Raw genomic sequence first — 22,328 nt, 5'->3', positions numbered from 1 at the left:
TCGCTGGCCCCTCTTTGCGCTTCCTTCTAATTGCATTGCATTGTCTACCACACACAAACACACGCGCGCGAAAACTGGGACCGCCCAGCCTTTAACCCATGCCTGCCCACCGCACCACCCTTAACCCTTTTGGCAGTGATTTGCGAAAAGCGCGCGCGCACAAAAGTATCTCAAACGCTTTTTTCGCACACTTTGCAGGCATTTTAATGCACAGACGACCGAGAAAAAAATAAAATAAGAGCCGATGCTCAAAGCTCACTTCTTGGAATTTCGATTTACAATTTAGCTCTTCACTTTTTGCTGGTCCTGTGATTTTTTTTGTTCGTTATGCTGTTTTTGAGGTCCCCCGCTATTGTTGTGCCCCATTCCCATTTCCATTCACATTGTTGCTGCAATTTCTTTCTCCGCAGCCTATTCTCATTCTTTATCAAATTTACCCACTCACACACGCACACACACGTGTGTGAGTGTGCTTTTGCATACGCTTTTGATTCCGCTTCCTCCGCTTTGCCCTTTTTCTGGAGCCCGGCGATATCACGGTGGTATTATCTGAAATCCATAATTGCGAGGCTATAATTGGAATGAATAAAAGCATAAAAACTGGATAAGAATTTGGTAAGTAAAAATGAAAATAGCAGAACAACTCGAGCTAGAAACTACTTTTAAATAGTAGTAGTAAGTTCACAGATTTACCTCTAGTATATGTATTTTGCCACACTGTGCGCTCGGATCGCTATGAATGAGATTGGTTCTGAGCTTTTTCCTTCCCTATGCGCTTTTTTAACTTGTTCAAAACCACTTTATGATTTCTGCGTCCTTCTCGTCGTTTTGTGCTGGTTGTTTTCCATAAAGATGATCCTCTCGGCTCTTCCTGCAGCAACAACAAAAGCTGGCCAAAGGAATTCAGCGGAATGAAACCGTAGCTCATTTGGTTGGTGGCTTCGGCTGTGGTTGGTCCCGAAATCATTTACTTTCGCCTGCTCTTCAAGCGGTGTGAATGATATGGCCTGGTTGCACTGGCCTGTCCTTCATTTGTTTGCCGCGAACCTTACAAAAACACACTCGAACTGCACAGCACAGCCCATGGGTGTTCGCAAACCCCCAACCCTCCTTAGTGAACCCCTCGGATCCTCCAGAATGACTCCCGCAGGGCATCGGCGCATATGTAACTCGATTTTTGCTTTAACTTTGCCGCGATTGCACACAAACGAGGGGCTACAGTGGAGCTTCGGCGTGGGCAACTAGTCTGAGCTTCACATTATCGATTATTGGTCATATCGCATGGTTGACATCATGATTTTCCACGTGTTTGCTACTGTTAGTAGTAGTTTATCTAGCTTAAGATCTGTGTTTGTACGGATTCTCATTAAAGACACACGGTCCATCGTGTAGAGTGCTACCTGTGAATGGATCTCTGTGGCTGGAAGCTTTGCTCATTTAACGACATTGGCGTCTACGTCTGCAGAACACAAAGGAGCCACGCCCCCTCCACGACCGCCCATCCCGCCGGTGCGGCGATCATATGACTGCGGCCACTACCTGCTGATATGTAGTTTTCAGGGAGGGGTTACAAGGGGGGACAGGGGGCAGCAGGAATGCGTGGATCTCACATTATTACCTGCAAACGACACAATCGATGCCGCCTTGAAATTCTGCTTAAAGATTCGCGCAGTTCTTCAGCGTTTCCTCTTCGCTTCTTGGGGCTCCACACTATTTTCACATGTGTTCGGTTCGGAGCCTCCTCGGCTCCACTTCGGCTCCAATTGTGGCGACTTCGGATCCCCTTCGGCGGTACGCGTCGCGGTATAAAAGCTCGCGCGCCAAAATCAGTGGCCTCCATAGAGCTGGCGACCACCAAGGCGCCAGATTCTCCTCGTTTCTCGGGACATTGGTATTCGGTGCGGGATTTTGCGATAGGGGAAGTGCAGGGGAAAGGATTCTACCTGTTGCCGGCACTCTTGTGCTCCACATGAGCAGAGATTTCCAAAACTGAGTCCATATGATCCTGATTCTCCCATTTTCCCAGTTTTCCTTTTCGCATCGCACATGGCTCTGGCCCCGTCCCCGTTATGTGTGTTGGTGTCGCTCGTTGCCCGTCTCCCTTCCTCTTCTATTGGCACTTCTGGGAAGGATAGGAAGGAAAGGATAGGATGGGAAGGCAAAGGAAAGGAGCTGAGAACTAAGAGCTAAAGAGCGAAGCAGAGAGAACAAAAAACGCGCGCCATCTCGCTCGCGCCCATTAGCTCATCAGCTGATCGTGATCGGCCGGGGTGCGGTTATAAAAACCAGCTGCTCGGCATATTCAGCACATTCGTTCTCAGTTCGTCGTCGAGTCAACAGCTCTTCTTGTTCAGCCTTTCGGTTCCTCGTTCGGTGAATTGAGATTGTGCGGTTCAAATTATTGAAGAAAAAGAAAAACCTCGCACAACCACACTCCGAAATACAAAACAAAAAATCATGCTCAAACGGACACATTAACAAAAAAAAAAAACAAAAAAACCTAAATTAACTAAAATGCAATACTAGCCAAAAACCAAGGACTACCATCTCAAATTCTAAAAACAAACTGTAAATGAGTGCAGAGTGACCAAGAACAAATTGTGTTTTAGCAATTTCTTCGGCTTCAGACTCGCCAGCGAAATCAAACATCTTCGGCTCTTCGAAGCAACCAACGCAACACATAACACAACAAAACCAACAAAATGCTGTGGGAAACTATTGTGGAGGAAAACAACTGCAGCATGGATTGCAATATCAGGTAATTATGCCGCCCAAGGATTAGCAACAGCAAACCCCTTTTGCACCAGGAATACCAGTTGAAAATACGCGATAAAAAGTGCAAGTTCAAGAGCAACAGCAACAACAGCAAAGCAAAAAAAAAATACAAAAAACAGAAATGTAAACGATGGGGCCAACAAAAGTAAGAGTTCTTTTTATCACGCTCGGCACGTTTGCTTTTTGCCCGATTTTTATTTTGGCGCTCAGCTGTTGTTTTGTTGCTCGCTTGCCGTTTTTCATTCATTAAACCGGCTTCCGCGAGGCTCCAAAAAAAAGCAGCAGCAAAAAATGCTTTTTGTCCGTCGTCCGTCAGTCAGTCATTTTTTTTTTTTCGATTTTTGTTCCTTTTTTCCTCCGTGTTCTTTGCGGTTCTTTGTGGCGTGTTTTTGTTGTATTATCGCTGCGCTTGCGTGACGTGTGACCCAAAAGCAAAAGTCAAGCTGAAAAGCAGATGCATGCGAAAAGCAAAAGGGAATTCCATTTGGAGAACCGCTAATGCTTAAGTAGAATCAAGAAGAAGAAGATAAGGCGGTACGCAACGGTTCCCTCGCAATTTTAGGGAATTGTAAAAATTATCAAAAAAAAAAAAAATGGTATCAATGATATCGTGTGCGCAAGTCGAATCCCAAAAATTCCAGTTTTCGAAGCTGCATTAAAGTAAATTTCTAGTTCAGCTCCCTCTTCACCCAATTACAACAACCCCTCTCTGTATTTTCTCGGGTATTTTTGTTGTTTTTACACCACCAACGCCACCACCACCACCAGTTTGTCAGTATTTTTAGCTGGGTTTAATGACCCGCTCTTGCGAGAGTTTAGGGAAGCAAAAGCAGCTCTCTTCCTCGATGCCGAACAGTTGACTAATCCTCCCCCTCTCTTTGTTTGCTCTTGCAGTAATAACACCAGCAGTTCGAGTAGCATCAACAAAATGAGTGGATCTCGTCGTGCTCGCCGTTCCCTGGAACTGATGAGCATGGACCAGGAGGAGCTGTCGTTCTACGACGACGACGTTGTGCCCCAGGATCAGCAGCGATCGGCCAGTCCGGAGCTGATGGGTCTGCTCTCGCCGGAGGGCTCGCCCCAGCGCTTCCAGATCGTCCGCCAGCCGAAAATTCTGCCAGCTATGGGAGTATCAAGTGATCACACGCCGGCGCGCAGCTTCCGCATCTTCAACAGCCTGTCCTCCACATGCTCCATGGAGTCCTCCATGGACGATGAGTACATGGAGCTCTTCGAGATGGAGTCGCAGAGCCAACAGACCGCCCTGGGCTTCCCCAGTGGCCTAAACTCGCTGATCAGCGGCCAGATCAAGGAGCAGCCTGCTGCCAAATCGCCAGCGGGTCTGTCCATGCGCCGCCCTTCGGTCAGAAGGTGCCTCAGCATGACGGAGAGCAACACCAACAGCACCACCACCCCACCACCAAAGACCCCAGAGACTGCCCGGGATTGCTTCAAGCGCCCGGAACCGCCAGCATCGGCCAACTGCTCGCCCATCCAGAGCAAACGCCATCGCTGCGCCGCCGTTGAGAAGGAGAACTGCCCCGCACCCAGCCCACTCAGCCAGGTCACGATTAGCCACCCCCCTCCACTGAGGAAGTGCATGTCCCTGAACGACGCCGAGATCATGTCCGCCCTGGCCCGCTCCGAGAACCGCAACGAGCCCGAGCTAATCGGCGACTTCAGCAAAGCCTATGCCCTGCCCCTGATGGAGGGTCGTCATCGGGATCTGAAGAGCATCTCCAGCGAAACAGTGGCTCGCCTGCTTAAGGGCGAGTTCAGCGATAAGGTGGCCAGCTACCGCATCATCGACTGCCGCTACCCCTACGAATTCGAGGGCGGCCACATCGAGGGAGCCAAGAACCTGTACACCACCGAGCAGATCCTCGATGAGTTCCTCACCGTCCAACAGACTGAGCTGCAGCAGCAGCAGAACGCCGAATCGGGACACAAGCGCAACATCATTATCTTCCACTGCGAATTCTCCTCGGAGCGTGGACCGAAAATGTCCCGCTTCCTGCGTAATCTGGATCGCGAGAGGAATACCAACGCCTATCCGGCGTTGCACTATCCCGAGATCTATCTGCTGCACAACGGCTACAAGGAGTTCTTCGAGTCGCACGTTGAGCTGTGCGAACCACATGCCTACCGCACCATGCTGGATCCCGCCTACAACGAGGCCTATCGCCACTTTCGCGCCAAGTCCAAGTCCTGGAACGGCGATGGCCTGGGCGGTGCCACCGGGCGGCTAAAGAAGTCGCGCTCGCGACTGATGCTGTAGGTTGTGGGATGATCGTGCAGTTCGTTATCTAAGTTTGGGTGTTATCGTATTGTATATATAGACGTATAGGGGTATTTATTTCATGCTGCTTTTAAGTTGATTTTTGTTGATTTTCATTTGTTAATCCGTAGACTAAGTTTCTCGCACACGACGCAGACACACACCCGACACTCGCATTCATGCAAAACAGACAATTTCATTTGGAATTTAACGCTTTTGTTTAGTTATTATTGTTTTTATGGTTTCGGCTTTAGTTCAATTATTTAAGCACTCTAGTTCAAATTTTAAAGATAACCAACGAACAAGCAAACGAAAAATGTGCATTATAATCTAAAAACGTGAGGAACCATGTCATTTAAATTTAAGAGGCCGATCCCGAAATCAGACCCCTTAATCATTTGTAGATGATAAGCAGAACAAAAAATGGCTAAAAACAAAAAAAAAAAAAGAAAACAAATATCACACAAAAACAAACACGCTCATTAATTTCATCCATAAAACTTTATTTATAAGATCTATCGTTTAAGAGTTGAAAGTTGTAAACTTCTGCTAGGTACAATTTACGCTTATTATTTGTTTATTTTTATGTAATCCGTAACCGAACAACAAGGCACCGAAACGCAAATGCAAACAAGAAAACAAATATTTTACCATGTAATGATTATTATTTAAGCAAAGCTTATTTTTGCATCAAAAAAGGCAATATTATTGAACAAAGACCATCAATTTTAAATATACATTAATACACGACGAAAAAGAACTGAAATTCCTGGAATTTTTATCATTCAAATGGCGCCAAATGCGCATTATGTGCGGGATTTCGGTACTCTATGGGTTTTCACAGAATTAACAACTTGAAATTGGCGCGCAAAGCGAGTAGTTGCACTTTGTAAATGTCAGAGGGCGCTGTGTCCGTAAAAAATTGAGTATAACAGCGGCGACTTTTTGGCAGACTGTTATACGAAAATTTGTATGTCACTTTATATTTCTTTAAATTAGAGATGGACACGTGATGCTTTTTTTTTTAAACCCACGCATACGATATACAAATACTCTTTTAAATTTGTTAACTTGTTCTATAAATTGAAGGCAAAGCCTAACACTTTCCGAAAATCGGCTTATGATAATCGAATTTCAGTAAATAAAGCAGATTATTTTCGTTTATAGCTTATGTTCCAATTCCCTTTCACACCCATTTCAATTTCTCCTTAAAACTATCAAATCTTTAATCCTCAAAAAAAGTGTGGATGAAAGCCAAACGAGGTTTGTGGCAATTAGCCAAAGGCAGGGCCCTAGCCGCAGTAATATTTCGAGTTACATGCCATTTTCCATGCCAAATTAACCCTCTGAAGACTGGCATGTAGTAAATATAATAAATTATAATTAGCAATTCAAATAATCAAAGTTAATTCGAACCAACAAGTAAATGTATAAATAAAACATTCAAAATTTGATAAATACTTTAATCGGTGACCTAGATATGAGGCTTTCCCCAAAGGGTTAACCCGCTAAAGCCCCTCCTGTGAGCCCGCATGCTGCGTTTGTCTGTCCGTCTGCACTTGGTTTATTATGGTTTGTTTTTTGCCACTTTTTGTGGCCCCTTATCTTCGGCGCTTCCGCCACGGGGGGTGGTCCAAAAGTAGGGGGTGTTTCAGGTTGAGTGACTGGGTGAACTCTAGGGTCGAGTGGCTCAAGTGCCCAGTGGCATACGAAATAGAAAGAAATGGGTTAATCAGCGCAATTAGGGTCAAAAACACGTAGTGACATCGCTGCGTATGTGTGCAGCGTGAATCAAAATTGCGCATACGCCGGGTAAGCCCTGCCATTATTTCATTGCAATCGCCCGCTGTGCGTTTCGTGTGGGTCACACATGTGCTGTTTTTTTCTTCCTTTTTTATTGTTTTTTTTACCTCCTTTGCTTGGCTGTTCAACTACATTGCATGCTCTACGATAGAACTAGCATACTGAATCTGCGATTCTCTGCGCCGACGCAAAGCAGCGTTTCAATCTCTAAGCCGTCGACGTTTCACTGGCTCTCCATTTCTCGGCTTTCGGCTTTTCCATCTGTATGGGTGAGCGGTGTAACCACGGGCTATCGTATAAGATAAAAGCGCCGTGCTCAGTAAACTTTAGATTCGCGTCGACCGTCGAACAGGTCGCACTCCTGCGTGTGTTTTTTTCGCTTTTCTGTGGCTGTGACTGAGGCTCTGGCAACGGTTGGTCCCAACAATCTTTGTGTGTCAAGCACCTCGAGAGTGCAGCTTGAACGGAATTGAATCGCAAAAAAAAAAAAAAAAGAAAAGAACGCCAGATTTGACCCCGAAATCACGAGACAAGTACAACTACGCACTCGAAACAAGTGCCGAAAAAAGGAATAGAGTGACACAAGTGTGTTAAGAACACAAACCAAAAGAATATATGTACATACATATACCCAAAGCCAAGAAAAAACAAGTTTAAGTGCTGAACTGTGCACCATAAATAATGTGTTGTCAAAAATAATTCCATTACGTCTTCTTAGTGAATATTTTTTATATTAAAACTGTCCTCTGTTAAGACAAAAGTCCGCAAATCCAGGAAGAAATTATAAATTAGAAAGAAATTATCAATTAGAAAGAAATTATCAATTAGAAAGAAATTATCAATGTGCATATTAAGAAGTTTTTTGAACTCATTGTATTAAATTATAATTACCTTTAAAATACCTTTCACATGTATTAGCACTTCAAAGCACTTTTACTTGCTTTATTGACTTTGAAATTATTCAATGTTCTGGAAGCTAGTTTCTTGACCGCTGCTGTACTTACTCCCAGTTAACTCGAAGGGATCAATTGATGGGTCAATGTCACAGCAGCACGTGTTTGAAATTTTTTGAGAAATCACAACAAGTTAACAATTGTATTTAATTCAATTTCAAGCGGGCAGTTTTATTGTCTTTCGATTCGGGAATTTATTTTCACGTTTTCTTCCTGTATTTCCTGTATTTAATTAAAACACTAAAACAATGAATTCAATGAACTTTTATTGATCAGAACTATTTATTGATACTTACCTGATCAAAAACATATATTAGATTATACTTTCTCTATGCGGACCCAATCTACATTTGGTTATCATATGATAATCTGCAAAGTTCATTGACCCGCATTTACATTTATTTATATGCAACCAAAGAACCCAGAAAGCCAAACCAAGAGAACAACTTTTGCATAATTAAGAGTGAAGCTGAAAGAAGTCCAGAAAAATAAAAACCAGCAGCAGGGATTGCAATCTGGTTAATCCAGTACAGTACAAGAACCTTTGCAGGTTTCCTTCTTAGCTCCCTTGGGATATTCCGTATGGAATAGATACCCAGTTACTACGTCAAGGTATTCAAGTGTTAAAGTGTGCGTGCTTACTTAACAAAATAGTTAAACGTTGTACAAAAAGTTCAAAAGCCGAAGTGAAGGCGTGGGAATATAGTTGATGAGTATAATAAACTAACTTTGAAGGCAACCAAGATTTATAGATGTTTTTTAGGCATAGTATTAAAAAGTAAACTTATATTTATGATATACAACTATAGATATTAAAACAAACAGACCAGTTTCTCTTAGTTCCCATGTGCAGTTAACGGCAGAATATTTATTCTTTACTCGATCAGCTGATCAACTACAAATATTCCGATTTCATTTGGTACCCCTGGCAAGGGCCATAGTTAATCAACTACATATATATAGTATGTACATTTATCAGGTAGCCAGCGCATAATGCCAATTGTGAGGAGAGTTTCAATCGGGTTTCATTGGCCCAGACCTTAATACGTGCCCGGCATAACGATCCTAACATAATAAATAAAACAATTTGCATTAATTTGAAGTAAATCAGCGAAACCGCATAGGCAGCAAAAAGCGCGGTGCGAATTATACAGTGGACATCAGTCAACCATTGTGTTTTGTTCAAAAAAAAATAATTGTTTATCATTAACTGGGCGAGAGAAAGCGAAGCCCAAGTTTTGAATAAATTGTATTCAAATTGATTACACTTTAAGTAGAATTATCCGAGTTTTCTGTTAGTGGATACCCACTGTTTATGATTTGGCAAAGTGATTTGGTTAATTGCTTTAGTTTGCTCTGATTGAGCGCCCCGCTAATAAGTGATTCGCCTTCCGCTCTTCCCCACAGTTTTGGTAATGAAGTGGTTTCTGCTGTTCGTGGCGGCCCTTGGCCTGGGATTAGCCACCGCCGACTCATCCGCCGACTCCATCGAGACCACCTACAACTACTACCGCCTGCCCACATCGCTGCGCCCGCAGAAGTACCATCTCCGCATTCTGACACTGCTGGAGAATCCGGAGGACCTGCGTTTTTCCGGTTCCGTAAAGATCCTGATCGAAGCCCTGGAAAACACCAAGAACGTAACGCTGCACTCCAAGAATCTGACCATCGATGAGTCCCAGATCACCCTGCGCCAGATCGGCGGAGAGGGCAAGAAGGAGAACTGCGTGTCCTCCACGGCGGTGAATCCATCCCATGACTTCTACATCCTCAACACCTGCCAGGAACTTTTGGCCGGCAACACCTACGAGTTGTACATGCCCTTCGCCGCCGACCTGAACCGACAACTTGAGGGCTATTACCGCAGCTCCTACAAGGATCCCGTGGCCAATCTTACCAAGTGCGTTTGCAGACTTTTATGAAGACATAGAGCCAGGTATTGATGGGTTATTTCCTATTGCAGATGGATCTCGGTTACCCAGTTTGAACCGGCATCGGCTCGATTGGCCTTCCCCTGCTTTGATGAGCCCGATTTCAAGGCTCCTTTCGTGGTTACCCTTGGATATCATAAGAAGTATACGGCTATAAGCAACATGCCCGAGAAGGAAACCAAGCCACAGTTAGTCATCACATAACATTCAGAACTTTCCACAGAGACTTCATTAACTTTATTCTTCCAGTGAAACCCTCGCCGACTACATATGGTGCGAGTTCCAGGAGTCGGTGCCCATGTCCACCTACCTGGTTGCCTACTCCGTGAACGATTTCTCGCACAAGCCCTCCACCCTGCCAAATAGCGCTCTATTCCGAACTTGGGCCAGACCCAATGCCATCGATCAGTGCGACTATGCCGCTCAGTTCGGACCCAAAGTGTTGCAATACTATGAGCAGTTCTTCGGCATCAAGTTCCCGCTACCCAAGATCGATCAGATTGCAGTGCCCGATTTCAGTGCCGGCGCCATGGAGAACTGGGGTCTGGTGACCTACAGGGAGATTGCCCTGCTCTACTCGGCGGCACACTCCTCGCTGGCGGATAAGCAACGAGTGGCCAGCGTGGTGGCTCATGAGTTGGCGCACCAGTGGTTTGGTAACCTGGTCACCATGAAGTGGTGGACCGACCTGTGGCTGAACGAGGGATTCGCCACCTATGTGGCCAGTTTGGGTGTGGAGAATATCAATCCGGAATGGCGTTCCATGGAGCAGGAGTCGCTGTCCAATCTGCTGACCATTTTCCGCAGAGACGCCCTGGAGAGCAGCCATCCCATCTCGAGACCCATCCAAATGGTGTCGGAGATCTCGGAGAGCTTCGATCAGATCTCATACCAGAAGGGCTCCACGGTGCTGCGCATGATGCACTTGTTCCTGGGCGAGGAGTCCTTCCGCTCCGGTCTGCAGGCCTATCTGCAGAAGTTCTCCTACAAGAATGCTGAGCAGGACAATCTCTGGGAGTCGCTCACCCAGGCAGCTCACAAGTATCGATCTCTGCCCAAGAGCTATGACATCAAGAGCATCATGGACTCATGGACCCTGCAAACTGGGTAGGTCCTTGCAGGATAAGCTTGTTAAGAATGACCACTAAATATCCTTTCTCTGACAGCTACCCTGTGATCAACGTGACGCGAGACTACGCTGCCAGGACGGCCAAGCTCAACCAGGAGCGCTATCTCCTGAACACCCAGGTAGCCCGAGCTTATCGCGGCGGTTGCTGGTGGGTGCCACTGAGTTACACCACACAGGCGGTGCAGGACTTCAACAACACGGCACCCAAGGCCTGGATGGAGTGCGGCAAGAATGGCGAGAGCCTGCCCAAGACCATTCAGGACCTGCCAGGACCCGATCAGTGGGTGATCTTTAACACGCAGCTCTCGACGCTGTACAAGGTCAACTACGATGCCCAGAACTGGAAGCTTCTTATTGAGACCTTGACCAATGGAGATTTCGAACGCATTCACGTGATCAACCGAGCTCAGCTGATCGACGATGCCCTATATCTGGCCTGGACCGGCGAACAGGACTACGAGATCGCCATGAGACTGATCGAGTATCTGCAGCGGGAGCGGGAGTATTTGCCCTGGAAGTCGGCCTTCGAGAATCTGAAGCGTGTGGGCCGCATTGTCCGCCAGACACCCGATTTCGAGTTCTTCAAGGTGGGTTCTGGTCTCTTAAAGTATCCTAATGCTCTTCTACCACGTGCTCCCCGTATAATCTCATTCTCATTTGTATTTCGAAACAATCCTTTCAAAATTGCTCACACCTAACTTCATCTATACACCTAACTTGTCATGGGCAACCCACCGACAGTTGTTCTTTGTCGTAAGTCTGACTAGATAGCACTAGATATTTTATAATTTGACAAATGCCGGGTATATGAACTTTTATTAAAGTCCTTTTAAATGAATTTATTCATCCTCAATGCAGCGCTACATGAAGAAGCTGATTCTGCCGATCTACGAGCACCTGAATGGCATCAACGACACATTCAGCGCGATTCCGCAGCAGGATCAGGTGCTGCTGAAGACAATGGTGGTCAACTGGGCGTGTCAGTACCAGGTGGGCGATTGTGTGCCCCAGGCCCTGGCCTACTACCGCAACTGGCGAGCGGAGGCTAATCCCGACGAGAAGAATCCGGTTCCGATCAACGTTCGTAGCACTGTGTACTGCACCTCCATAAAGCACGGATCCGATTCGGATTGGGAATTCCTGTGGACGCGTTACAAGAAGTCGAATGTGGCGGCTGAGAAGCGCACCATTCTGACTGCTTTGGGTTGTTCGAGGGAAGTGTGGCTGCTGCAGCGTTATCTGGAGCTGACCTTTGACCCCAAGGAGGCCATTCGCAAGCAGGACTCGATGTGGGCCTTCCAAGCGGTGGCCTTCAATGAGGTGGGCTTCCTGCTGGCCAAAAAGTATTTCATGGACAACGTCGACTTCATCTACAAGTTGTAAGTTTTCGCATCTGTGATGGATAGAACCTCGGCTAAGGGTTTCTGTTTTTTTTTTTTTTAGCTACCATCCGCTCACCAAGGACATGTCCCGCCTACTCTCACCGCTTTCCGAGCAGGTCATCACGCTGAGCGACTTCAACGAGTTCAAGGACTTCGTGAACAACTCCCGTCAGTCGCTGAAGGGATTGGAACAGGCCATCCAACAGACACTGGAGATCATGCTCACCAATGTTCAGTGGAAGGAGCGAAACTACCATCAGATGTCCCGCTCCATCCAGCAACTGCTCTAGATTACCCAGCTCCCAGTCCAGCCTCTCATCAGCTCACTAAGAGAAGCAACTCTTGATTTCAGCAGGAATGTTATGAATGTTTAAAGTCGCTTAAATAAACTATTTAATACTCTAGTATTCGTGTATCTCAAGATGAAAGTCTTTTCATTTCTGAATTGGAAGTGGATATATAAAGAATGGGAGGTGAAAGACCTTTTAAATTATTTCCTAATAGCAAGTAGTAATGGTTAAATTCACTTTCTGCGGCTAATATAGCGTAAAATCAAGCTATTAAGATTGAAGACTAACATAGTATGCATTGTAATGAATTTCATACAAAATATATATATTTTTTAATTTTAAATACCAGACCGGATTCTTTCTTATACATCTCGAAAAAGACATTTTAAAATAATTGCAATATTAACTATATACTGCGAGTAATGGGATGTAAAATAACGTATACGCCGGGTAAGCCGCACTCTGTTTTGCAGCTGATAATAATATGATACTCTGAGCTGCTAATTTTCCAAATTAGTCTCGCTTTTCGACCTCTCTGAAAATATTGCTCTCTGAAAATCAGAAACTCAGTTCGATCGTAGAACTAGACGCATTCGGTCACCATCCTCTGGTGAGATCAGTAGTGCCACTAGTTGCTATCGGTTAGTTTTTTCTAAGCAAACCAATTTGTTGTTAAATCGTGAAACACGTTCTAAATGTAATGCCAAATAACTAAAGTGATTCGATTGTGTGTCTATGAATGGTTGAACTTTGATTTAAGACTGTGTCTGTGGTTAAGCTGTTTCTAATAATTTAGCACAGTTTGGTGTGAACTATTAGAAATTCAGATAAAGAGGCAAAACAAATATTCACAAACAACAACTATAACTATAATCAGCTTCTTTGTTTAGAAATTTTTCAAAAATAATAAATTTTAAACAATAAACAAGTGCGATTTGATTATAATGCAAATAATCAATTACCTCTACACTATCTGATTAATATTCCGGTTCATGACATCGACAGATCGCCAGATTCGTATGTGATAATCTTTTTGATAAGCCATGAATGAAATATATATTTTACGCAAGCTATATCATAATAATAATAAAATTTGCGTAACTAAAAATGAACAAATTATTTCCTTCGAGCTGAAGATAATTTTTCTGTTTTTATGTGTTTTATTATAAATTATATATATTGTATATATATGAATATATTGTAAGAATGTGGTACACATATATATATTTTTCCCCTCAGTTTCGGCTATGAAGTGGTTTCTCTTGTTCGTTCTGGCTATTGGCCTGGATTTATCTGTGGCCAACTCGATTTCTAGGTATAACCACTACCGACTGCCAACTGCCTTAAGACCCCAAAGGTATTACTTACGTATCCTGACACTTTTGGAAAGTCCTGATGATCTCCGTTTCGCTGGAAATGTGCAAATCGTGATTAAAGCACTGCAAAATACCAGGAACATAACGCTGCACTCGAAGAACCTGACCATCGATGAGTCCCGGATCACGCTGCGCCAAATTAGTGGAGCGGGAAATATGGATAATTGTGTATCCTCCACATCCGTTAATCCCACCCACGACTATTACATCTTTCACACCTGCAAGGAACTTTTGGCCGGCAATGTATACAAACTGTTCCTTCCATTCTCGGCTGATCTAACACCTCAACTTTTTGGTTACTACCGCAGTTCGTACAAGGATCCTGTGACCAACAAGACACGGTGGGTCAAATCCATTAAGTTTAAGCTTCATCTATCTAATGCCCAAAATCTCATTTCAGCTGGCTGTCTGCGACGCAATTCGAACCATCCTCCGCTCGAAAGGCATTTCCCTGCTTCGATGAACCCGGTTTTAAGGCATCCTTCGTGGTCACTTTGGGCTATCACAAGCAGTTCAATGCACTGAGCAATATGCCCGTAAGGGAAATCAGGCCACAGTATGTCCTTTTTGCCCGTCAGCTTATTTATTTTACTTATTTAATATTATTTCCCATGAGCAGCGAGTCCCTTGCAAACTACATATGGTGCGAGTTCCAGGAGTCGGTGCCAATGTCCACCTATCTGGTGGCATATTCGGTTAATGATTTCTCCTTTAAACCCTCCACTCTGCCAAATGGAGCTCTATTCCGGACTTGGGCCAGACCCAATGCCATAGATCAGTGCGATTATGCCGCGGAGTTTGGACCCAAAGTGCTGCAATACTATGAGGAGTTCTTCGGCATTAGGTATCCGCTTCCCAAGATCGATCAGATGGCTGTTCCGGATTTCAGCGCTGGTGCCATGGAGAACTGGGGTCTGGTCAAATACAGAGAATCCACACTTCTCTACTCGCCAACCCACTCATCACTGGCGGATAAACAGGATCTGGCCAATGTAATAGCTCATGAGTTGGCCCACCAATGGTTCGGTAATCTGGTGACGATGAAGTGGTGGACCGACCTCTGGCTAAACGAGGGATTCGCCACATATGTGGCCGGCTTGGGAGTACAGGAAATCTATCCGGAGTGGCACTCAAGGGATAAGGGCTCGCTGACAGCTCTGATGACCGCCTTTCGCCTGGACTCACTGGTTAGCAGCCATCCCATATCGAGGCCCATTCAAATGGTGACGGAGATCGAGGAAAGCTTTGATGCCATCTCTTACCAAAAGGGATCCGCAGTGTTACGAATGATGCACTTGTTCATGGGCGAGGAGTCCTTCCGTACGGGGCTAAGGGAGTATCTTAAGCTTTACGCCTACAAGAATGCCGAACAGAATAATCTATGGGAGTCACTGACCACAGCAGCTCATCAAAATGGAGCTCTACCCGGGCACTATGACATAAATACCATTATGGACTCGTGGACTCTGCAAACCGGGTAAGTCCAGACTCTTGTTCTAGTACTCTACTATATTTAACTGCCTCACTCAGATTTCCTGTGCTTAATATTACCCGTGACTATTCGACTGGAACCGCTGAGATTACCCAGGAACGTTACTTGCGCAATTCCCAGATACCACAAGCCGACCGCGTTGGCTGCTGGTGGGTGCCACTGAGCTATACCACCCAGGATGAGAATGACTTCAATAACACGTCACCCAAGGCGTGGATGGAGTGCAGCAGTACGGACGAAGGTGTGCCTACGACCATTGATCATTCAGCTGGACCCGAAGAATGGCTGATCCTCAACATACAGTTGTCGACTCCTTACAAGGCCAACTATGATGCCAGAAACTGGAAGCTGTTGATTGATACTTTGAACAGCAAAGATTTCCAGAGCATTCACGTGATCAACAGAGCCCAGCTTATAGACGATGTTCTGTACTTCGCCTGGACGGGGGAACAGGACTACGAAACCGCACTGCAAGTGACCAACTATTTGCGGAGGGAACGAGACCTTATTCCTTGGAAATCAGCCCTGGACAATTTGAAGTTGTTGAACCGCATTCTGCGACAAACTCCCAACTTTGGGTCATTTAAAGTATGTCTTAGATCAATGAATGATGATGAACCTCATGAATGCTATCCTGAATTTTCAGCGCTACATGCAGAAGCTTCTTACTCCGATCTACGAGCACCTGCACGGCATGAACGACACCTTTAGTTTGATGACGCAGCAGGATGAGGTCCTTTTGAAGACCACGGTGGTCAATGTGGCGTGCCAGTACGATGTTTCCGATTGTGTGACCCAGGCGCAGGCCTATTTTCGCCGATGGCGGGCAGAGACCAATCCTGACGAGAACCATCCGGTTCCATTAAACCTTCGCAGCACAGTGTACTGCACCGCAATAAGTCAAGGCACAGAGGAGGATTGGAACTTCCTGTGGTCGCGGTACCGGAAATCAAATGTGGCATCCGAGAGGCAGACCATCTTGAGTACCCTGGGCTGCTCGAAGGAGGTTTGGATACTGCAGCGTTACATGGAAAAGTCCTTCCACCCCAAGAGCGCCATTCGCAAGCAGGACTCATCGCTGTGCTTTCAGGCGGTGGCCTCCAGAGAGGTGGGCTTCCTCCTGGCCAAGCAGTACTTCATAGAGAATGTTGAGCTTATCCACAAATAGTAAGTATAACTATTGGAATGGGAATCCGATTATATGGCTCATTTTTCGCTCCAGCTATTATCCGCAGACGAGAGTCATGTCCCGACTGTTGACGCCGTTATCCGAGCAAGTTAGCACAATAAATGATCTGAACAAGTTCAGGTCCTTTGCCAACGATTCCCGACATTTCCTGAAGGGCATTCGTCAGGCGATGCAGCAGAGCCTGGAGACGATGCTCACGAATGTGCAGTGGATGGATTGGAACTATCATAAATTCTCACGGACTATACGCCACCATTTGTAATGCTCACGAATGAGTTTAGATCCTCCCAGGAAGCCTACTTTATTTTATAGTATTCTAAGTGAAGATTGAAAATACAAAACAAGATTACCCGTTTCTCAGATAGTGACGATAGAACGACGAAGAAATTTCGAAATTCTTTTTGCTAATTTTTTCCAAAAAAATAATAAATATATTTATTAATCTGCATGCTTAATCTGAACCTTCTGATTTTTACTCCCTCCAGCCAAACGTGCAGAGATGAGACATCAGGTCTCAATTTGTTGTAATATAACACATAAAAAAGAAACCACTTCACAGTATTATTTATAACAAGGAGAAGAGAGCACTCCATTAGGTTTTATAAACTAAGAACTAGATTTTTATAATCTCTATTTGAGTAGTACTCAGTAGCTCAGTAGTAGCTCAGAAATTGTTACCAAATTTTTTAAGATTAGCATCATTCGATCTGTGGATTCCGCTGTGTTCAGATGTACTATCAAGTATTCTCGGAGTACTCCTAGATTAAATCGTAGTTTTGGGAAACAAAAGTCAGCGATTAAATCACAAAGACATTGGTTAGATCATTTTTAAAACAGTTTTGATGTTAAAACTAGGAAAACGATTCGTTTATTAAGTTATGCAATTATGAATGGAAGTAGTTTTGATGGACAATTTCTTCCGGTTTTGTAACAAATAATAATAAACGCAGCACGGAAAAAAAACTTAAAAAGATGCAAATGCGAAAGTGGAGATTTACTTATACCAGAGCCTCTTTCAGGAGTTAACTAATTCAAGTGCGGGATTCACTTTTTGCAGAACCCAGTATGAAGTGGCTTGTGTTATTTGTAATAACCCTTGGCTTAGGATTAGCCACACCCAATTCGACCTACAATCATTATCGCCTGCCGACGGCACTTCGACCTATCAAGTATGACCTGCACGTGCTAACCCAGCTGGAATATGCTGATGATTTTAGTTTTAACGGAAGTGTGAAAATCCAAATCCAAGTCTTGGAAAACACCAACAACATAACTTTGCATTCGAAGGAACTGACGATCGATGAGACGGCAACCACTCTTCGCCAAATTACCGGAGAGGATCTAAAGAATAACTGCGTGTCCTCCACAGAGGTAAATCCCGAACACGACTTCTATATCCTTCGCACCTGCAGACAACTTTTGGCTGGCCAAGTCTATGAGCTCAGTTTGCTATTTTCGTCCACATTGTCAGACCGATTGCGGGGATACTACCGCAGCTCCTACGTGGATCCTGTGGCCAATGAGACCAGGTGTGGACTGGCGATTACTCGAAGAAGAAAACAGATATTTAATCCTTGTATGTTCACCGGACTTAGCAATATGCCCGTGAAGCATACCGGCAAAGAGTAAATTTTACTCTATACTTTACGTATTCTTTAATATAATATTCGCCATCTTTCAGTGATTTCCTTCCCGATTACGTATGGACCGAGTTCCAGGAGTCGTTGCCAATCTCCACCTACCTGGTCGCCTATTCCGTGAATGATGCCAAGGAAGGTATTCGCAAGGGGGATTCGAAGTGGGCCTTCCAGGCGGTGGCCAAAACGGAGGTCGGGTTCCACAACAACAACATTGGGTCTATAAGTGATTAGTAAGTAAAAGGAGGTTTGAGTTTGATATCTATACATTCAATATTTTTCTTTGAGCTATAATCAGCTAATGAAAAGCATCCCTCTACTTCTGGAACCCTTTCAAAGGCAGATTTATACCCGGAAGGACTACTATGAGTTCAAGCTATTTTTGGCCGATTCCCAGGAGTTCCTTTGGAGATAATACTGACCAATGTGCAGTGGCAGGAGCGAAACTATGATAAGTTGACCCGGACAATCAAACATTTCCTGTAGACTTTCTACAGTTAGTAAACAACTAAACCGCAAATTAAATACCTCTTATAATGCTTAATAAATAGGAAATTGTAAAAAATAATGAATATTCTCTGATCTCTCGGGTAATCTCTACTTGTTGTTCACCTCTCGCGAACCAACGTGCTCGGAATTCTTTTTATTTGATCGAATCGACGATTTTGCGGCATTCGCTGTTGGCTCTCCGTTGTGATTAGATGTGTATGTGGAAACCCGTATTGCAGCTGAAACTAGTTTAGTTATTGCCACAGAAAAGGAAAAACCATCACAGAACTAATTGATTACTAAAAATAGAGGTGGGAAACTACAAGCTACTTCTATAAAACCTGGTTATTTTGTACATTAAGTAACTGAAGTGTATTGCTTACTTACTTGTTATAAACATTTCATATGAAGTGCAGTTTTTGTTATCAAATGATTCATTCAACAATTGATGTAATTATTGAAAAAAAAAAATAACACAAGCAGTAACATGGCAACGATTAAATCACAACTGAAGCTAATTAACATTTGGTTGAAAGTTTTTATATTGGCATGATAATTTCGGACAAAATGATAAGAAATGCTTGAGGTTATCGACCTCGTTCTAAATATGTATAGCTGCTATGTTTTGGAAACCCAAAAACACCAATAGGAAAAACTAGTTTGAGTGAATTATTCTTTACTTTAGACTTATGCTAAGTGTGTTATGGGCTTAAGTGGCGTATACATAATATTTATTACTTTCTTAGTTTTGTTCACAACATCATTTTAAAACTTGACGATGAAGTGCGTTTTCCTGATACTGGCTGCACTTGGATTAAGTTTTGCGGGGGAAGGTAGCACCTATGACCATTTTCGCTTGCCAACGGCTCTTCGACCACAAAGTTACGATGTTCGCATCCTGACACAATTGGAAAATCCGGACGATTTTCACTTCAACGGAACTGTGAAAATTCAAATAGAAGTTTTGCAAAACACACACAATATAACTTTGCACTCAAAGGATCTGACCATCGATGATACGGAAATCACTCTCAGCCAAATTGGCGGAGAAGAGACAACGGAGAACTGCATAACGTCTACGGCAGTGAATCCCACACACGACTTCTACATTCTCAACACGTGTAAGGAGCTATTGGCTGGACAATTTTATGAGCTGAGTTTGCCCTTTTCGGCCAAGTTACAAGATCAACTGGCGGGCTACTACCGAAGTTCCTATGTCAATACAGTGGCCAATGAAACGAGGTGTGGAATGGTTTTAAATGATGTTAGACACAATCTTTTAAATTCATTCAATCCTTTTTTAGATGGATCTCCGTTACTCAGTTTGAGCCAGCTGCGGCTCGACTGGCATTTCCCTGCTTCGATGAACCTGGCTACAAGGCATCCTTTGCCATCACCTTGGGTTATCACAAGAAGTACACCGGTCTCAGCAACATGCCCGTGAATGAAACAAGGCCACAGTAAATTGGATTTCAAAATTGGTTCAATAAGAGTTAAACAACAAATTTTTATCTTTTTTGCAGTGAATCCATTCCGGATTATGTATGGACCTCGTTCGAGGAATCATTGCCGATGTCCACCTATCTGGTTGCCTATTCCCTAAATGATTTCTCCCACAAACCATCTACTTTACCCAATGGAACTCTTTTTCGCACCTGGGCCAGGCCAAATGCGATCGATCAGTGTGATTATGCCGCGGAGCTTGGACCCAAAGTACTCAAATACTACGAGGAGTTATTCGGCATCAAGTTTCCGCTTCCCAAGGTGGATCAGATCGCTGTGCCGGATTTTAGTGCGGGTGCCATGGAGAACTGGGGTCTGGTTACCTTTGCGGAGAGCACCCTTCTGTATTCCCCGGAGTACTCCTCGCAGGAGGCCAAGCAAGAGACTGCGAATATAGTGGCTCATGAGTTGGCCCACCAGTGGTTTGGCAACCTGGTCACGATGAAGTGGTGGACGGACCTTTGGCTGAACGAGGGATTTGCCACTTATGTGGCCAGTTTGTGTGTGGAGGACATCCATCCACAGTGGCGTACCCTTCAATTGGAATCAATGTCCAACCTTCTTACCATTTTCCGAAAGGACTCTCTGGAGAGTAGTCATCCGATTTCGAGACCCATTGAAATGACTTCGCAGATTTCTGAGAGCTTTGACGAAATCTCTTACCAGAAGGGATCGTCGGTGATTCGCATGATGCACTTGTTCCTGGGCGAGGAAGCGTTCCGAACAGGACTTAAGTCATATCTGGAGAAATACACTTATAAGAACGCCGAGCAGGACAATCTTTGGGAATCTCTTACCCAAGCTGCCCATAAGACTGGTTCTGGAAAGTGTTCCCAAGACCATTCACGATCTGCCAGGACCCGATCAGTGGGTAATCTTTAACAACCAACTTTCGGCGCCGTATAAGGTCAACTACGATGCCCAGAACTGGAAACTTCTGATTGAGACTTTGAACAGCGAGGATTATCATTCCATCCATGTGGTCAACAGGGCCCAGCTCATAGACGATGTCCTGTACTTCGCTTGGACAGGGGAGCAGGACTACGAGATCGCTCTGCAGGTGATCAGCTATCTGGAGAGGGAACGGGAGCTTCTTCCCTGGAAATCGGCCTTCGACAATCTGCAGTTCGTTAGTGGCATTCTTCGACAGACGCCGAACTTTAGGTTTTTCAAGGTAACTTTGGCCAGAGGTTATTTCCTTCAACTACAGTTTCTTATCCACAGAACTTTACAAGGAGGCTTATCACTCCGATATATGAGCACCTGAATGGCATCAACGATACAGTCGCCTCCGAAGAACAGCAGGACAAGACCATTTTGAAGGCGATAGTGGCGGACTGGGCATGCTCGTTCGAGGTTTCCGATTGCGTTACCCAGGCCTTGAGCTTCTACCGTAGCTGGCGATCAGAGGCTAATCCTGACGAGGTTAACCCAGTGCCGCTGGGCATTCGGGGCGTTGTGTACTGCACGGCGATCAAACATGGCTGTGACGAGGATTGGGATTTCCTGTGGACTCGGTACCAGAAGGCTAATGTGGCCACCGAAAAGCAAATCATTCTGGATTCCCTGGGTTGTTCGCAGGAGGTCTGGGTGCTGCAGAGATATTTGGAAAGGAACTTTGACGGAATGGGGGACATTCGGAAGCAGGATTCAACTTCTGTCTTTCAGGCGATTGCCGATTCGGAAGTAGGGTTCCTTTTGGCCAAGAAGTACTTGATGGATAACGTGGACTCCATTTCCAAGTTGTGAGTATATAAATTAGATTGATTCTTGCAGTATAACACAATAATTGTGCTAACACAACCTTCTAGCTACCATCCTCAGTCAGAATCTATGTCTGAACTTCTGCCGCCACTTTCCGAACAAATCTTTACACAAAGGGACTATGATGAGTTTATGAACTTCATGGCCAGTTCCAAGGATCAGCTCAAGGATATAGAACAGACCATCAGTCAAAGTTTGGAGACAATGCTCATCAATGTGCAGTGGAAGGAGCGAAACTATGAGAGGTTCACTCGAGCCATCAGTAAACATTTTTGAATCAACTAACTACTAGGTTGCTGAATAAATATCATTTACTCGAAAAAGTAAATCCCAACTT

At 44.6% G+C, this 22,328-nt stretch overlaps 5 protein-coding genes and 1 pseudogene across 12 annotated transcripts; 5 read left to right on the top strand and 1 right to left on the bottom strand.

Moving 5' to 3' along the window:
• Positions 1-205: 205 nt before the first annotated feature.
• On the bottom strand, positions 206-1,146 carry CG45544 (uncharacterized protein). 2 transcript variants are annotated; one of them, NM_001300652.1, is made up of 2 exons: positions 694-1,146; positions 206-570 (listed from the first exon to the last, which is right to left on the bottom strand). In NM_001300652.1, the coding sequence occupies exon 1, from the start codon at positions 965-967 to the stop codon at positions 734-736; it is 234 nt and encodes a 77-aa protein (NP_001287581.1). In that variant the 5' UTR covers positions 968-1,146; the 3' UTR covers positions 206-570; positions 694-733. The 2 variants fall into 2 exon arrangements, with proteins under 2 accessions (NP_001287581.1, NP_001287582.1); NM_001300653.1 differs by having other exon boundaries at positions 206-549.
• Positions 1,147-1,830: 684 nt separating this feature from the next.
• stg (string) lies at positions 1,831-5,805 on the top strand. Of its 2 annotated transcripts, none has more exons than NM_001276137.1 (2): positions 1,831-2,758; positions 3,670-5,488. In NM_001276137.1, exons 1-2 carry the CDS (start codon positions 2,703-2,705, stop codon positions 5,051-5,053), a joined length of 1,440 nt encoding a protein of 479 aa, NP_001263066.1. In that variant the 5' UTR covers positions 1,831-2,702; the 3' UTR covers positions 5,054-5,488. The 2 variants fall into 2 exon arrangements, with proteins under 2 accessions (NP_001263066.1, NP_524547.1); NM_079823.4 differs by having other exon boundaries at positions 2,306-2,758; positions 3,670-5,805.
• Positions 5,806-7,179: 1,374 nt separating this feature from the next.
• SP1029 lies at positions 7,180-12,670 on the top strand. Of its 5 annotated transcripts, NM_170405.2 has the most exons (8): positions 7,180-7,269; positions 8,127-8,421; positions 9,217-9,709; positions 9,773-9,928; positions 9,990-10,847; positions 10,907-11,456; positions 11,728-12,248; positions 12,313-12,670. In NM_170405.2, the coding sequence occupies exons 3-8, from the start codon at positions 9,225-9,227 to the stop codon at positions 12,539-12,541; spliced, it is 2,799 nt and encodes a 932-aa protein (NP_733284.1). In that variant the 5' UTR covers positions 7,180-7,269; positions 8,127-8,421; positions 9,217-9,224; the 3' UTR covers positions 12,542-12,670. The 5 variants fall into 5 exon arrangements, with proteins under 5 accessions (NP_733284.1, NP_652618.1, NP_001263065.1 ...); NM_144361.2 differs by lacking the exon at positions 8,127-8,421; NM_001276136.1 differs by lacking the exon at positions 8,127-8,421 and having other exon boundaries at positions 7,180-7,441.
• Positions 12,671-12,803: 133 nt separating this feature from the next.
• CG31445 (uncharacterized protein) lies at positions 12,804-17,051 on the top strand. 2 transcript variants are annotated; one of them, NM_001276135.1, is made up of 7 exons: positions 12,804-12,991; positions 13,781-14,258; positions 14,318-14,473; positions 14,537-15,394; positions 15,448-15,997; positions 16,056-16,576; positions 16,632-17,051. In NM_001276135.1, the coding sequence occupies exons 2-7, from the start codon at positions 13,789-13,791 to the stop codon at positions 16,858-16,860; spliced, it is 2,784 nt and encodes a 927-aa protein (NP_001263064.1). In that variant the 5' UTR covers positions 12,804-12,991; positions 13,781-13,788; the 3' UTR covers positions 16,861-17,051. The 2 variants fall into 2 exon arrangements, with proteins under 2 accessions (NP_001263064.1, NP_651689.1); NM_143432.3 differs by lacking the exon at positions 12,804-12,991 and adding an exon at positions 13,133-13,182.
• A 271-nt stretch (positions 17,052-17,322) lies between these two features.
• Positions 17,323-18,801, top strand: CR31427 (annotated as a pseudogene).
• A 106-nt stretch (positions 18,802-18,907) lies between these two features.
• On the top strand, positions 18,908-22,309 carry CG11951 (uncharacterized protein; the record flags this gene model as incomplete). The annotated part of the gene is given in 6 exon segments (NM_001363926.2): positions 18,908-19,035; positions 19,471-19,966; positions 20,029-20,184; positions 20,248-21,401; positions 21,452-21,972; positions 22,039-22,309. Coding segments are annotated over 5 exon segments (2,524 nt in total). The 5' UTR covers positions 18,908-19,035; positions 19,471-19,502.
• Between the last annotated feature and the right edge of the window lie 19 nt (positions 22,310-22,328).

Source organism: Drosophila melanogaster, chromosome 3R, assembly GCF_000001215.4.
Source record: "Drosophila melanogaster chromosome 3R".
NCBI lineage: Eukaryota > Metazoa > Arthropoda > Insecta > Diptera > Drosophilidae > Drosophila > Drosophila melanogaster.
This window is presented reverse-complemented; position numbering and strand designations above follow the sequence as displayed.

Bases quoted from the DNA above. Each gene is read 5' to 3' on its own strand.
- CG45544 (NM_001300652.1), bottom strand. From the start codon at position 967: ATGATTTCGGGACCAACCACAGCCGAAGCCACCAACCAAATGAGCTAC.
- stg (NM_079823.4), top strand. From the start codon at position 2,703: ATGCTGTGGGAAACTATTGTGGAGGAAAACAACTGCAGCATGGATTGC. The intron at 2,759-3,669 runs GTAATTATGCCG...TTGCTCTTGCAG, and splicing joins AGCATGGATTGCAATATCAG to TAATAACACCAGCAGTTCGA.
- SP1029 (NM_144361.2), top strand. From the start codon at position 9,225: ATGAAGTGGTTTCTGCTGTTCGTGGCGGCCCTTGGCCTGGGATTAGCC. The intron at 9,929-9,989 runs GTTAGTCATCAC...TTATTCTTCCAG, and splicing joins GAGAAGGAAACCAAGCCACA to TGAAACCCTCGCCGACTACA. The intron at 10,848-10,906 runs GTAGGTCCTTGC...TTTCTCTGACAG, and splicing joins TCATGGACCCTGCAAACTGG to CTACCCTGTGATCAACGTGA.
- CG31445 (NM_001276135.1), top strand. From the start codon at position 13,789: ATGAAGTGGTTTCTCTTGTTCGTTCTGGCTATTGGCCTGGATTTATCT. The intron at 14,474-14,536 runs GTATGTCCTTTT...TCCCATGAGCAG, and splicing joins GTAAGGGAAATCAGGCCACA to CGAGTCCCTTGCAAACTACA. The intron at 16,577-16,631 runs GTAAGTATAACT...TTTTCGCTCCAG, and splicing joins GTTGAGCTTATCCACAAATA to CTATTATCCGCAGACGAGAG.